General features: G+C 42.6%; 1 protein-coding gene across 1 annotated transcript in view; it reads left to right on the top strand.

The window, feature by feature from the left end:
* Positions 1 to 580: 580 nt before the first annotated feature.
* Positions 581 to 13,768, top strand: part of JAG1 (jagged 1) — a 35,308-nt gene continuing 22,120 nt past the window's right edge. The window contains 4 exon segments of the mRNA XM_009699524.1: positions 581 to 637; positions 640 to 684; positions 834 to 1,139; positions 12,058 to 12,109. Of these exon segments, the coding sequence (XP_009697826.1) occupies positions 581 to 637; positions 640 to 684; positions 834 to 1,139; positions 12,058 to 12,109 (460 nt within the window).

Here is a 13,768-nt window from a genome sequence, read left to right as displayed (position 1 = left end):
AGCCCGCCGGATTGCAGTGATCCTGCCGCTTTTCTGCGAAACGCGGCTCCGGCGGTGATTGCGGTAGATGGCTTTTAAAAACCCCGAACTTCCAGCGGTGCGCAAGGAGCTTTTGCGAAGCTCCTCCAGCGAGAGCGGCGTTACTGCTGCTGACTTTTCTGCGGAGATGGCAAACGCAGAAGTCCTCTTTGTAACAAGACTTAATTCCCTGGGAATAAAAAATGCAATTACTGCAAACCGCTTTTTTTTCGAAATTACTTTTTTTTTCTTCTTTTTTTTTTTTAATACCAGGGCTAATTGCAGTACTCTTGGGGTGACTAATGAACAAGGTCTGAATCTCAGCTGGGCAGCCTTGAGCGGGGAGGCTCTTTTCCCCGTCTCAGCTGCACCTCGGAGAAGGCAGAGGGGTCGCATTGCCAGGGTGCTGTAGCTACATCGTTTTGTTGGGTTTGCCCTCATGTATGCAGTCTTGGTTTGGTTTTATTTTCTAACGATTTAGAAGCCTTCCTCACGCACACAGTGTTTTTTGGAGTCGGCACTTAAAGTTCATTTTTAGCGTTAATGGCATTATTTGGTTGGGATGATCTATGAGCATTTCTCATGGATGTCTGATAGGGAAAAGCTTAGAGTGGTTTGGGTTTGGTTTTGGTTTTTTTCTTAATATTATGTGTGTGCTTCTTGCAAGCACACTTAAAATTACTTTCTCCTGCCTGCAGAGTTGTTGTAGACTGCATTTGGGAAAAAAGTGAGGTAACTATCTGTTTCTTGTTTCTTGTTCTTTTTTTTTTTGTTTTGTTTTGTTTTCTCCTCCGGTTCTTTCTTGGGATTAACAGGTGACTTTAGCATCGGGACAGTTTGAGTTGGAGATCTTATCCATGCAAAATGTGAATGGTGAACTGCAAAATGGAAATTGCTGTGATGGCACCCGAAACCCAGGAGATGGAAAATGCACCAGAGACGAGTGTGATACCTATTTTAAAGTTTGCCTGAAGGAGTATCAATCGCGGGTCACTGCTGGCGGTCCTTGCAGCTTTGGATCCAAATCCACTCCCGTCATCGGAGGAAATACCTTCAATTTAAAGTACAACCGGAATAATGAAAAGAACCGGATTGTTATCCCTTTCAGCTTCGCCTGGCCGGTGAGTTGTGTGGCCTGCTGTGGCTCTGCTTCTGTTGGACGGTGCTGTTTGAGATTGCCATAGTGAGCCGAGTTCTAACTTCTTGTGCAGGGGGAGAGGGACCAGGATTGGGGAGGGAACAGGCATCTCTGGCAAGAGCATCAGGAATCCACAGCACAGAAATGAGTAAAATGTGGTGGTGTTTTTGTTTTTGTTCCCTGGGGCTCACAATGCACAGCCTGTTAAATTTGAAAGTCAGATGTGCAGTGAGGGGGATCTAAATGGGTCAGGGAAGCAAACCCAGTATCTCTGCACTTTACAGCATGAATAAGTCTCTTGAGACCTAGAAGGTCAGAAGTTCATTTTTTTTTTTTTCTTTCCCCCCGCTCCCCCCCCAACCAATGAAGTCTTGGGCTTAAGCCAAAAGAGAGCGGTGGGTTAGGGGCTGTAGAGGGATCCCGTGTGAAAAGTGTGTGTCATCGCTGGCCTCCTTCCCTGGAGCGTGTTTTGGAAGGCTTCCTGCTTCTCCCAAGGGGAAATCTCACTGCACTGCTTGGTGTTGATGGGAGCTGCTGTTGCTGCTCTCAGTGAGCTAGCTGCCAGTTTCCCTGAGAAGCTGGCTATGTTCTGGGGTACTTGCAGACTCTAGAAGCTGAAGACTGAGAAAAGCCTGGCCTTAGCTTTTGGTCCATTTCACCCACTCCTCCCCACGGCACACCTTTTCCTGGCTGCTTGCCTCTGCAGTCCATAGATCTGGCTTCCCTCTAGCTGTGTGCAAAACTCGAAGGCTCAAGGAGATGGGGCTCTTTGCCAGGCACTTTCCCAGGGCTGTCCACTCTAGCAAATACTGCTCAGCCTTGTAGGGCGGTGAGATGGAGGACAGGACACCCCTTCATTAGCTGAAGCCTGCTTTGTTATTGGTCGTGCAAAGAACGCTCACTTAGATTTCAGTGCTGCTTGTTTCTTCTGGGGTGCTCGAGAGGGCTGAAGCTTTGATATGATCAGCTCTGCAGAGGAGTCTTCCACTCGCTGCACAGAAACTGAGAACCATCCTCCCAAAACGGCCATCACTCAGGACAGACCCACAGATGCAGGCTCCAGGGCCGTAGGATTTCTGGACATAGAAGACTGCCCTGGCCTTGGATGGCAGGAGGGTGGTTGTTCTGTGCCCAGCAGTGCTGTGTGCAGGCAAGCAAAAACTGAGGATGACTGACCTGGGGGGCTCTTACACACAAATGTCTGTCTTGAGGTGCCTCTCTGGGATGCTATGGTATGAAAGCTGAAAACTCCCAAATTTATGCTCCTAAAACTTGTATTTAGAGATCACCTAGGAAACAAAACTGTTTTTCCCCCCCTCCCCTTCTCCAAAGGTGCTGAGCAGACAGTTTCCCACCAACTGCCTTGGGATATGTTGATGCTCAGCAGTTTTGAAAATCCAGTCATCCTAACCTAGATGCCTAAGGTCATTTTTGCGAGGGGAGGAGGGCTCTTAACGTGCGTGCAGGGGAGAGGTGAATCCTGTTTCCTATCCTCTGTCACTATCACTGCTGGTGAGGTGGAAGCGTATGTAGACTTTCCGCTCCCTCCAAAGCTTGGCCCTTCCTAGTCAGATAAGGACTGGTTGCTGGGAGGGCCTGGACTTTTCAGGGCTGGGAGGGGGGGGGGAAGCTCCCCCCTAAAAGCATTCCTTCTCCAGCTGTAGTGTAGACACCCACTTTGTAGTCCTACGGCCAAGTGCTGCAGGCAGCCATGTGTTCTTGAAATGGCCTGTGCTGCCTCCTACCTGCCTCCTCTGTCAGTTGTGACTTCTGGAGTATTGAGGGCTGGAGAGGCACAAGGGTGAAATCAAGTCTGCATTTTTAAGGAGATAGTATTACAAACTACAATAGCAGAGTTAACAACAGTATTCTCTGTTGGAAGTACAAGTCCTTCCTTTCTTTCTCTGTTCTTTCTCTTTTTTTCTAACATGAAATGAGATAAAACTGTTATCAAATATGCCATCAAAGGGATAAAGGGCTTTGTAAAAATCTGAGGTATTTGAAGCTCTGCCAATGGCTGCAGTGCTTGTGTTGCAGATTTTGACTTTTTTTTCAGAAATGCCAGGTTCATCAAGGATTTTATTCTTTAAACTAGCCCCCTACCCTGCTCCCAGTAATTGGAGTGCCTTGAATCTGAAGATAATGTGTATGTATATAAAAATGGTGTGAAAACTGAACATGTTCCTTCTAACAACCCCTCTCTTCACAGGGTTGAGAAGGGAAATTTGTGCGTATAGGGTGGGTTTGGGGGAGTGGGCACCCTGAGAGAAGTTTCTTAAGCTTGCCTGCATCTTAGTAAAAGAAATGCTTCTATTGTCCTGCTGATTCTAATTGAGCACTGGAATCCTAGAGCAGCAGCAGCAAAACTCCAGTGCAGTCTTTGAAATGCGTAAAACTCGACAACTTCAGATGCTCTGGTTCCTAAGACTGGAATTTTGGGAATAAACCCTTGCATATTCCCATACAGAAGTGTACTTTTTGAGATTGTGATAATAGTCTGTTTGCAATTACCAAGCTTGCCTCCCAGCTTTAACTTCCACAGGACACAGCTTTTATGCTAGCCATTGTAACTTTCAAATGGCATTTGAACAAAAGAATATCTAATGTGGCAAAGCTCTTATTTGTACCAAAATTGTGTACACAAATCATTTTAGGCATTTTGAAAGCTCTACAGATGAGTTGACTAATTAAGTTTACTACTTAAATCTGATGCTGAAATTTCAGAACTTAAAAAAATGTCTTTAGATGGGTGAATACTGTTGACTTTAGTAAAAGCTTGAGACTAGTACTGCATTTACCAATGTGGATAATCATGAGAGTTGTCTTTTAATACATCCAACTGAAACTTACAGTAAAGGTAATAGCAGCTCGACCAAAATGTTAATCATATTGTGCTTGAAAATTCATGCTTCTCTCTGAGTATGTATAGTTCGTATTCTACTGTCTGAGGGAGGCTTATCTTGGATGTTCTGGCTTGAGTCAGTAACATTAAGAAGTCTTGTTGCCTTGACTACTTCCAAAAAAAAAAACAACAAACTCTTCCCATGTCAAGCTGCCCCTTATGCTGTTTATGAAAAATATTTATATTGCATTAGAGGTCTTTATTCATCATGCAGGAGAGGAAGAAAAGAGAATGGTGTGCTTTAAATGTGGTGTTAATTTGGCTTGTAGTTGTAATGTAGATTTGAAGTGTCAGTCTTATTAATAAGTTATGCGGTTTGCTCTTGTCAGTTTTGATATGTACCCCTGTGAGTAATGGGTGTGGAGATGGTGGGCTATAAATTAATTTAAGTGATGGGAGGTTTGAGTAAGTTGCTAGGAAACAGGGCAGCAGACCAGCGTAAAGCAGTGAGAGTGCATCAGAAAGCTGCCCCTGCAGTAGCTAGCAATTCTTCAGTAAATTGAAATGATAGTGATGATGATTTAAAAAAAATAAATAAATAAAAAAAAATCATGTAGCCTTGCTTCTTGCATTCATTTTGAGACCTCAGCGACTTTCTTGGCAGGCAAACTTAGCTTACGAAGCCATATAGAAAACTGTGGAACAAAAGAATTTCCATGTTCCGCTTGTCAAAGTCTGTCTCAACAAGTTTTGTTTCATGGTAGACACATGCTCTTCTCTGACATAAATCAAATCTCTTGCCTTTCTTTAAGAATCTAAAGTGTGATGTGTACTGTACCTGAAGGGAGCTGTGCATGAATTAACTAAGCAAATCTTTGCACTAAACTTTGCGTTTATGTAAGAAAGATCTTTTGGGGGTTTGGCGAGACTGTGAGTAAGGAGGTCAAGCTTGGCAATTCCTTTGGTATGCATAGCTCCAATTTCAAATGGGTTGTTTATCCTGAAATTATGATCCTTGTAATTATTTAATATTGGAGCCAATTGCACTAACACACCAGGAGACTACTGAGGTGGAAAAAAAACCTCCAGCATCTAAATGACTTTAGCATAAAATACAATTAAAAAGAGTTTTGAACGTCTTATTTCAGCCTTACTCCAAAAAATAAAATAGTCAGCCTTTCCCCTTTTTAATGACAAATCTTACTGCTACTGGTTGCTGAAGACATAGAACATGTTTTCTGGGTAGGCATTGTTTTTTCTGGCTAGAAAGAGATAATGAAAGAGCTTTAGTGTTTTTTAAGCTTCGTGAACTTTTTCCCCTGCCTGGACACAAGAGGCTTCCAAAATACTAATCTGCAGCTGATAGTAAGGTAACAGCCTTTTGAATCTGAGAGAAGAATATAACTTCATTCAATTTTTTTTTTTTGTTTTGTTTTTAAAACAGTAGGTCACTAAAAGCTTGGTTTTGTTTTTCCCTCCCTCCAGTTAACTTTTTGAAAACTTGTAGAAGCAAATGCTAGATATTGTTCAAGCTTTTCTTAAAGAATGCCCGATAAGTAATCTTGGAGCATGGGCAGATCAGAAGAAATTTTTATAATAAGAAAATGCGTATTAATCAAATCCACACTGTGTCATTTATTGTTGACTAATAATTTAAGAATAAATATTCAGCACTCAAAGTGCAATGTTTTGCCTAGGATTACTATCCAAAACAGAGCTGAGTATTAAGTGACATCTGAAGCATAATTAGCATCCACAAGGCTGTTTTTTCCCAGGACTCCAGAGAAGTGATGCATCCATTTGGAGTTTTTGGACTTCTTACATGTTCTTAAGAGTTATTTATGTTCCAGTCAGTTCAGAACTTCATCTTCCTGGTAAATCCATTTGACTATATTACCATAATATGTCTAAAAATAAACCCTCATCCTGCCTGCTCTCAGAATTTTTGTTCTTGTTATACTAAAGGCCTGCTCCAGTTTAACTTCAGTGGCAGCTGGATTGGGCCTGGCATTGAAGCTTATTCCTAAACTTTCTCAGACTGCATAACATCCAGCACCGTCAGCTTGTTTATGCAGCTGGAAGACTGCATGTCGGAAAATGAATTGCATAAAATTGATGCTTTATGCTTAAAATTCTTGTTAACTCAAGGCGATTTACCACTTCATTGCGCACTGAAGGCTGGAATAGAAGTAAACTAGTTCTGAAGCTAGTAAAGTTGGGCCTTAGCTAATTAAGTGAGATGATGTGCCATACAAGAGGCTCGCACTTGCATGCATGGCACTTACGCCAACTTCAGTTCTTAAGCCTGATGCCCTGCAGTATGTGCAGAAACCTTAAGCTACAGTTCTTAAAAGTATTTCTGCATAGATAATACTAAGGACAGGACTGGTTTTGAAAATTCAAACTAAATTTGACTTTGCGTTTCTGCTGATGAATAAAAGTTTTGTATGTTAATTGACATAGTTTAGTAATTTTAGCTGGTAACCTATATGCCTTTGACGTGGGGAAAGATGTCAAAACTAGAAGCTGTTGCGTTCATTTCGTGTTAATCTGTGGAGCTCATGGTTCTGTGGTTGCTATTCTGCAGCATAAATTACACTCGTTATTCTTGTAGTATTCAGAAGAAACTGTAAAGTGTGGATAGAAGTGGTTAAAGTGGTTTGTAAATAGTCAAACATTCAGAGTCCTTTACCAGCTCAACCCAGTTCTTATGCACTTAGGTAAATAAGTAGAAAGGCTTCTTGTTCAGGCTTGCTCTATGTGAACCTGACTGTTTTGCTTGGCTGGCTACTAGGTATTCTCTCTATTAACCTTGCCACCCTTTTGTAACTGGTGCATTTAATTATCAGTGGGATGCTTTAAACAGGTAGGGGGACTGATAAGAGCAGGTAATCTGCTTGTTGGGGAAGGTTGAAAGCAACCATTGACATCTTGGCCTACCTGCTAGGCTCTGACAAGTGGGGCTCCGTGAGAAAATAACTCTGTAACAAGATAAGGTGCTAATTAAAATGCTGTTGTCGTACGATGCACCCTGGTAGCTGAGAACACTTAAAATCATTAATTCTTTAAAAGAAAGGAAAAAATGAGATGCTATACTTTTTTTCTTTTCTTTTTTTTTAAAGGAGGGGAGGAGGGAGGACCCCAAGTCTCCGCGCTGTACCCCAGTACATTGTTCGGTTAATGCATGCTAGTTTTATGATTGGAATACATGTAGTCCGGCCACCCAGACAGAGGCATTGACTGCTAATATTAACCAAGAACAATAGTGTGGCCATACTGGCTGCAGTGAGGATTACAGAACATAATGGGGCCTATCCAAAAATAATGCTAATACAGGACAAGCAACAGGAAGCAGCAGTAGACTCAGCATTGCTCGGCTCCCAGACAAACCATGGACTTACTTCACACAATGGCAACTTCAGCACATTATGTATTCACAGGATACTCATTATTCCAGCAGGCTTGCCAGATCAGAGATCAGCCTGGTTTACTGGACGCTTAAGCGTATGCATAGTTTGGATAGCGGTACTTTTGTGTCCTTCATCATTTGGCAGAAGGGTGGCAGTTGTATTGCAGAGAAGGTCTTGACTTCGGTTACTGGCTTGGCTTGTGCCAAGGCAGAATGGGGGGGAAAGCCTCTCCTGGAAGCTGCTAATATAGTTAAATTTGTTTTCATGTCTTCTCCTTTATGTGGCACTGTAATGTTTACTGGCACTAAGAGCAATGAAGGAACTACTCAAAATGAAGACTAAAGGAACAGCGTGCTGTTTTCATGTGGGCATATTCTGATGAGGCTCTTGGCTAGGCTGCCTGCTTGAGGTTCAGCCTAGCTCTTGGCCATGGACTCTGAGGCGTCAGGTTGTTACAGCTTAGACTACAGTTCATTTATATACGTGGGTTGAGAGGGTAACAGCTTTATAGGGTGTTGGCTTATCCTTATGTAGGCTGGCCCAAAGAAGAGCTTCCTGATGATGTTGCACTCGATAAAGGGTTAAGAGGGTTAGGTTGTTTCCCTCCTTTTCCCAATATGTCTGTATCCCCTCTGGATGGGGAACCAGTTGTGTTCAGCATCTTTGAAGGAATATTCTGTTGTCAAAGTTGACTGGCTGACCATGGCGTGACGTTGTGACAGATCTGTATAGCGTCATCATGACTTGTCATGTGGCTACAGGAGTACCCAAGCGAGAGTCCTGCTGACATTTAAAGGAAGTGGTTTTCTGACTAGCCTCAGCTCTGCTCAGAGGTGGCCTCCTCCCTGGCCTTTGGGCACTTTGAAATATGCCTCAGTTTCCCTCTTCCCTATCTCACCCCCTCCCAGCTGAAGGGAGGAAGGATTGCCAGAGCTCTGGGCAATTTGCTGTGGCCTGCCGTGACAGTGTGCCGGTCTCCTAACCTCCTTCCCTAGGACACAGGCAGGGTGCGAGCTCTGTTCTCAGACTGGTCTTCATGGCTGGCAGAGCGTGAGGAGAACATTGCTGGGCTTAACCTGCTCTCCTTGTTTGGCAGAGGAGGAGCAGGCACAGCATTCAGAATGCAAACTTCCCACTGCATTTGTCTAGTCATGGTTTCACATGCTCAGCAAAGCTCTTGTATGGTTTAACCACAAGGATAGCAGGGAAAGAAGTTTGTCAAGTTGCAACCTCTTTCAAAAAGGAGGCCGTCCTTTCACTAATGAGCTTGATGTTTTAATCTCGCTCTATCCCACTGACTCGCAGAATGCATTTAGAAGCCAAAGTACAAAAACACCTCTTTTGGGTGGATGTCTGGATGAAAGGAGGGAAGAAGGTAATCAAACTGAGAGCTTTAAACACCTGCTGCTTACCTGGAGCTGCTAGTATTTCATTTAAATAACCAGAAAAGAGGTTGCGTTGCCCTTTCAGACCCCTAAAGGGGCAATTTCTGATGGATTTCAGGGTCTTCAAAGTCTTTCTTGAGTTGTATTCTCAGTGGATCAAGACTAAATCATGCTGTCTTGTCATTGAGGAAAATGCCCTTGCACATTGGTGCTTGCTTTGTTTTTTGAAGTGCGAACTTCACCATTTCCATCTTCTCATAGCTTAACTTATAGGAGTTTTGCTTAAATTTGTCCGTGCTGCCTTTCAGTCCTCTGGGCTGATCAGACTGTGGATGTTTTGCAAACTGTGCTGGCTTGCTGTTCCTTTCCAGCTGCCTTTCCTCTTAAGCCAGAATCCTTGCCTTCTGGTCAAGCTCAGGTTTACAGTGGCTAATTGGGTGTGACTCTGGAAAGTTCACTGCTGCCTTGTTGCCTAGGACATTGCTTTGATGGAATAAGGTGCATGATGTGGAATTCTTGTGTCTGGATATATATATTTATTCAAAGATGAGCAGAGGTCATCTATGGGCATGGGAAAACTTAAACCTCCATGCTGTAAGTAGTCATTCCTGAGATATCTGAATTGTTGATCTATAGAGTGGGGGTGATATGCACTTTTTTAAAAAAAAAAAAAACCCAACAGGGCAGTCTTTGCCCAGAACTGTGATTTTTTTTTTTTTTTTTTTTGGGGGGGGGTGAGGGGGGAATTAGCTGGAGGTATGTGATAGTTGGATTGTTGAGAGGGGGCTTGCTACTGTTGTTGTGGGGCTGTGGGCGTCTGTGTGTCTTTTGTTTAGAAGTGCCCCATCTTGAACACGAAGTCTCATCCTTTCTTCAGCTGATGCTGAGAGGGACAGAGCCAAGAGATTGAACTGCCATACTTTGTGTCATCCCTTTTCAGGACAGGGATTCCTCATTTAAAATATTCATATGAGGTGAGAGGGGGCACATAGAAACATGGGAATTGCTAGAGTAGGTCTATTCCCCCTGCATTTTGTCTCCATGCAGTTCAGCAGAAGTATCTCCTCTTTTTAAACAAACTCCAGTGTGGTGTTGGAAAGTGGTCACACAGGTATCTAGCAACAGTAGCACTCAAAGCTAGGATTCAGCCTTTCCTTTCCTTAAGGGCTAGGTGTGTTGGTAAACAGTCCTGAGAACCAGCTGGGAACTGTTGCTATGAGTTTAGACAAAATATCTTCCAAAACAATTATGCAAGGCTGAAAGGAAAACATCCTTAGCTTTATTGGAAGTAGTGCTAGTTGCGATAATTCATTCTCGATATCATAATATTTTTTTTCAAGCTTGCAGTAACATGTTGTGCTTGTGCTTCTCAATGTTGGTAATTAAACCAGTGAGGAAGCACCCAAGATAGTGCCATCTGTAATAGGGCTTGGGAGTTCTATTCTGGTTTGGTTTGGTTGGGTTTGGTCTGGTTTGGTTTTTTTACCTCTGACTTGTGTAAGGACTTCTTAAATCTGGTTTAAACAGTGTTAAACGATCACGTAGTGTTTTATTTTCAGAGTTTCTTTCAAGTTGACAGACTTGGTCTAGAATAGTAACAAATAACATGTAACTTTCATGAAATATTAACCAAAAATGGTTTGGGCCAATGGAGCCTCTGCATAGAAGTTTGGGCGCATGTCTTGGCTTGCCCAGCTTTGCTTACTTTTGGAAGCACTTTCCCACAGTTATCAGTGAACGAAATGGAATCCTAGTCTGCTTTGAATATGAAACATATTTAGGCTATATTGCAAGCCAGTGTCCATCACAAAGTAGGTTTTCATTCGGAGGCTGCATGCTGTGTCCAGTCGTGAGAAAGCAGTCTGCTTCAACTCTTTTTTTTTTTTTTTTTTTTTTTTTCCTGTCCACTTAAGGAATTTGAGGTCTGCCTTACGCTTGTACCTTGTAGCAGCTTACTCTCGGACCTGTGTTTTGGTTTCTGTAACAGAAAAGGTGTTAAGCACTGGAGACCACAAAGAGCAGACTGTGACTGAGCGCAGATAGAATTAAGAAGAAATAAAACTTATGATACACAGCTTTTATGACAAAGCATCAAAATCCTTCATGGAGCATTTTTATTTGTTCTATTATTGTTCTGCTCACCAGAAAGATGTTACATTTATTACCTCATTGATATTCATTATTATAGTTTTTACTTTTCACATCATATTTTTTTTCTTATTTTTCCTCAGCTTATTTTTCTTGAGGGGGGTGGGTGGCGTTTTGGTTTTGACTCTTTCTATAAGTTTGGATATGACTGGCTAAATGGCGATTTTGAAAGATACAGCCTGGATAATAATATCTCCGAGTAGAGCTGGGGGAGGAGAAGATGTTTTAATGGCTCTTGTTCTCAAGTTAGGATTGAAGATAAAGGTGGCTTAGATGTAATAGCTGGCATCTTTCCAACCCGTGGAGTCACTTCAGTTAGTTTACGCTTATGATTATTATTGCTGGAGTGCTAGAGAGCTCATTGGCAGATTAGTGCGTCTGTAAATGTGACACGGGGTGGATAGCGCGTCTTCCCTTTCCCTGCTCTTCCAAATAGTCTGATCTTAGCCTTTGTTTTACAATGCTTCTCTCTCACCCCACCCCCTTCCCATATCCATCAGTTCTTCCCTCAGTTACCTGATACTTGTGGGAGCTGCGATGGCCCTCATGCAGACAAAGCTTTCAAAGGGGGTGCTGAAAAGCAAAGTCCCTAGAGATTGCACTGTCAAGGCAGAGTGCAGTAATCTTAGCAACACTTCTTGCTTTCAGGATGGCTGGGGGAAGGGACATCAAGGCTCCTTTTCTGTAACTAAAATTCTTTTGAAGCAGTTTTTTGGGGGGGGGGGAGTTGGTTTTGGTTTTTTGATGCTGCTATGATAGCCTGGTGTTTTCTGTCTTCCATGTGCAATTCTTCCACACATGCTTTACTGTGGGTACAGCACAGTGTCAAAGGCTGTACTTCCTGGTTAAGTACATAAGATGCATTAATGATGACAAAGATGAGCTATCCAAGGTGAAAGGTCTAAGTCAGACTGGATAAGGTAGCTTATGGGGTTTCAAGAAGATCGTGTTTGTCTCAAGTATAATCTATTACCTATTTATGTTTTCAAGTAGTCCATTTTAGGGCAGAGACCAGGATTTTTCTTTTTAATTAAAAAACTGAGGTTTGTTTGGTGTTTGTTTGTTTTCCTTACAGTCATTGTGGCTTTGAAACTAACTCTTATTTTTCTTTTGCAGAGATCCTACACATTGCTTGTTGAGGCATGGGATTACAATGATAACTCTACTAGTAAGTATTCATTCCGCTGGTTTACTTAGTTCAGACACCTTGATTTCCTGTCCATTGAAAGGCTTTTGGTAGTCTAACCAGCTTACTGTGAAGTAGAGCGTAAGGAGAGGGGAAAAGCTCTCCCCCAGACCACTCAGAGCAACTACTCCAGGCTCTGCAGCAGCCTGTCTCCCTCACACTGTTTGTAGAGGGTGAGTAGCTCGCTCACCTAGGCACCGATGGTTTGATGCCTAAAAATAGATGCTGTTAATTCCCTCCTTCTCCTTAGGGAAGGAAAAGGGGTTTCTTCAGGGTTTTTTTGGGGGTGGTTGGTGGTTTTTTGTTTTTGTTTGGGTTTGGGGTTTGTGTGTGTTTTGGTTTTGGTTTGTTTTTTTATTAGGAGTGATATTCAGAAGCCTAAGTCTTGTTGACTTGGGACGTCTCTATAAACTATGTACTTCTCAAAACTGAACATGCTGCTTTAAAAAAAGACTCCGCAAGACTAGTACAGATATCCATCTAATGACTGTAGATGAGAAACAGGAGTGACTACCAGCTCTTCCTTGCGAGCTGGATGTCTAGGGATTTCTATTCAGGGGCTCAAAAATATTTACCAGAGACCACCTGGTACAGCTGGCTGGAAATCAAGGGTGGGAATCTCTCACTTGGAATGTCTTTGGTTGGTTTCAGAAACTTTCTGCTAAGCTTTTCCTGTTGGCTAGAGGAAGCTGTATAGAGTCTCTTGGCATATGAGCTGCTCTGCGTATTGCCTACTGTTGCTGAAGTAGGTGGGCAACATTAGCTCTATTTTCAATCTAAGGCTTTAACAGTGTGTGGTAAAACCCACAGGAGAAAGTGTGAATCTGAACTTATAAACCTTTTGCTGACACAACAAGTGCTTTCCTTCAACAAGGAAGCAGCAGCACTATGGTCCATCTTACACAAATCTTACAACAGCTTCTCGTAGTCTGCTTTGGAATGCCAGGTGACAGCCACACAGTAATGAAGTGGACTTCATGTTTCACTTTCATGAAGGCCTTGTAGAAATGTGCACAGTGCTGTGGTTTTATGTTTTAATTGGTGAAGAGTACACTGCTTGGGAATGGCCTTTGAGTCTGCAAACCTTTCTGCACAGATCTGGTCTTTAATTATTTTTTTTTTTTAATATACATGGGATGTCCTATTATTTCTTAGTTCCAGAAAAGAAGTTGTCCATTGCAGATGATTGGTGTGGCCTGTCAGTGATAGCCATAGCTTGCTTTACAACCTGCCACATTCAGCATTGTTGCAGTACCTCTGATTTCAGGCCCTATCCCAGCACGGTCATGGAGCTGTGGCTGGGAGATTTCTTGGCTCTTGACTGTGAAGTGTTTTATGGAGGAGCAGAAAATGGTTTGCTGCAGCAGCGGAGTTGTATTAAAAATGGAAGATGCCTGAATTCAAAATGAAGGTCTTGTTTACAGTAGGATCTGAGAGTTTTTTTCAGACTGGGCCTCTGCCGCTTTTACTATTATTAGAGCTCATCTTTTTTCATGAAACAACTGCATTTCCAAAGCTACACAATGAACCCTTTCTTTGCTTTCATGTTCTGGAAGTACAATTGTCTTCAGACAAAATTGCCTCATTTCTCAGCAGTGCATTTGACCAAGTGCAGACATGTTCTTACATATGTTCCTGATT

This window comes from Cariama cristata, unplaced genomic scaffold (genome assembly GCF_000690535.1).
Source record: "Cariama cristata isolate BGI_N322 unplaced genomic scaffold, ASM69053v1 scaffold11574, whole genome shotgun sequence".
NCBI classification, from domain to species: Eukaryota; Metazoa; Chordata; class Aves; order Cariamiformes; family Cariamidae; genus Cariama; species Cariama cristata.
The sequence above is the reverse complement of the archived record's forward strand: the minus strand, read 5'-3'. Positions and strand labels throughout refer to the sequence as shown.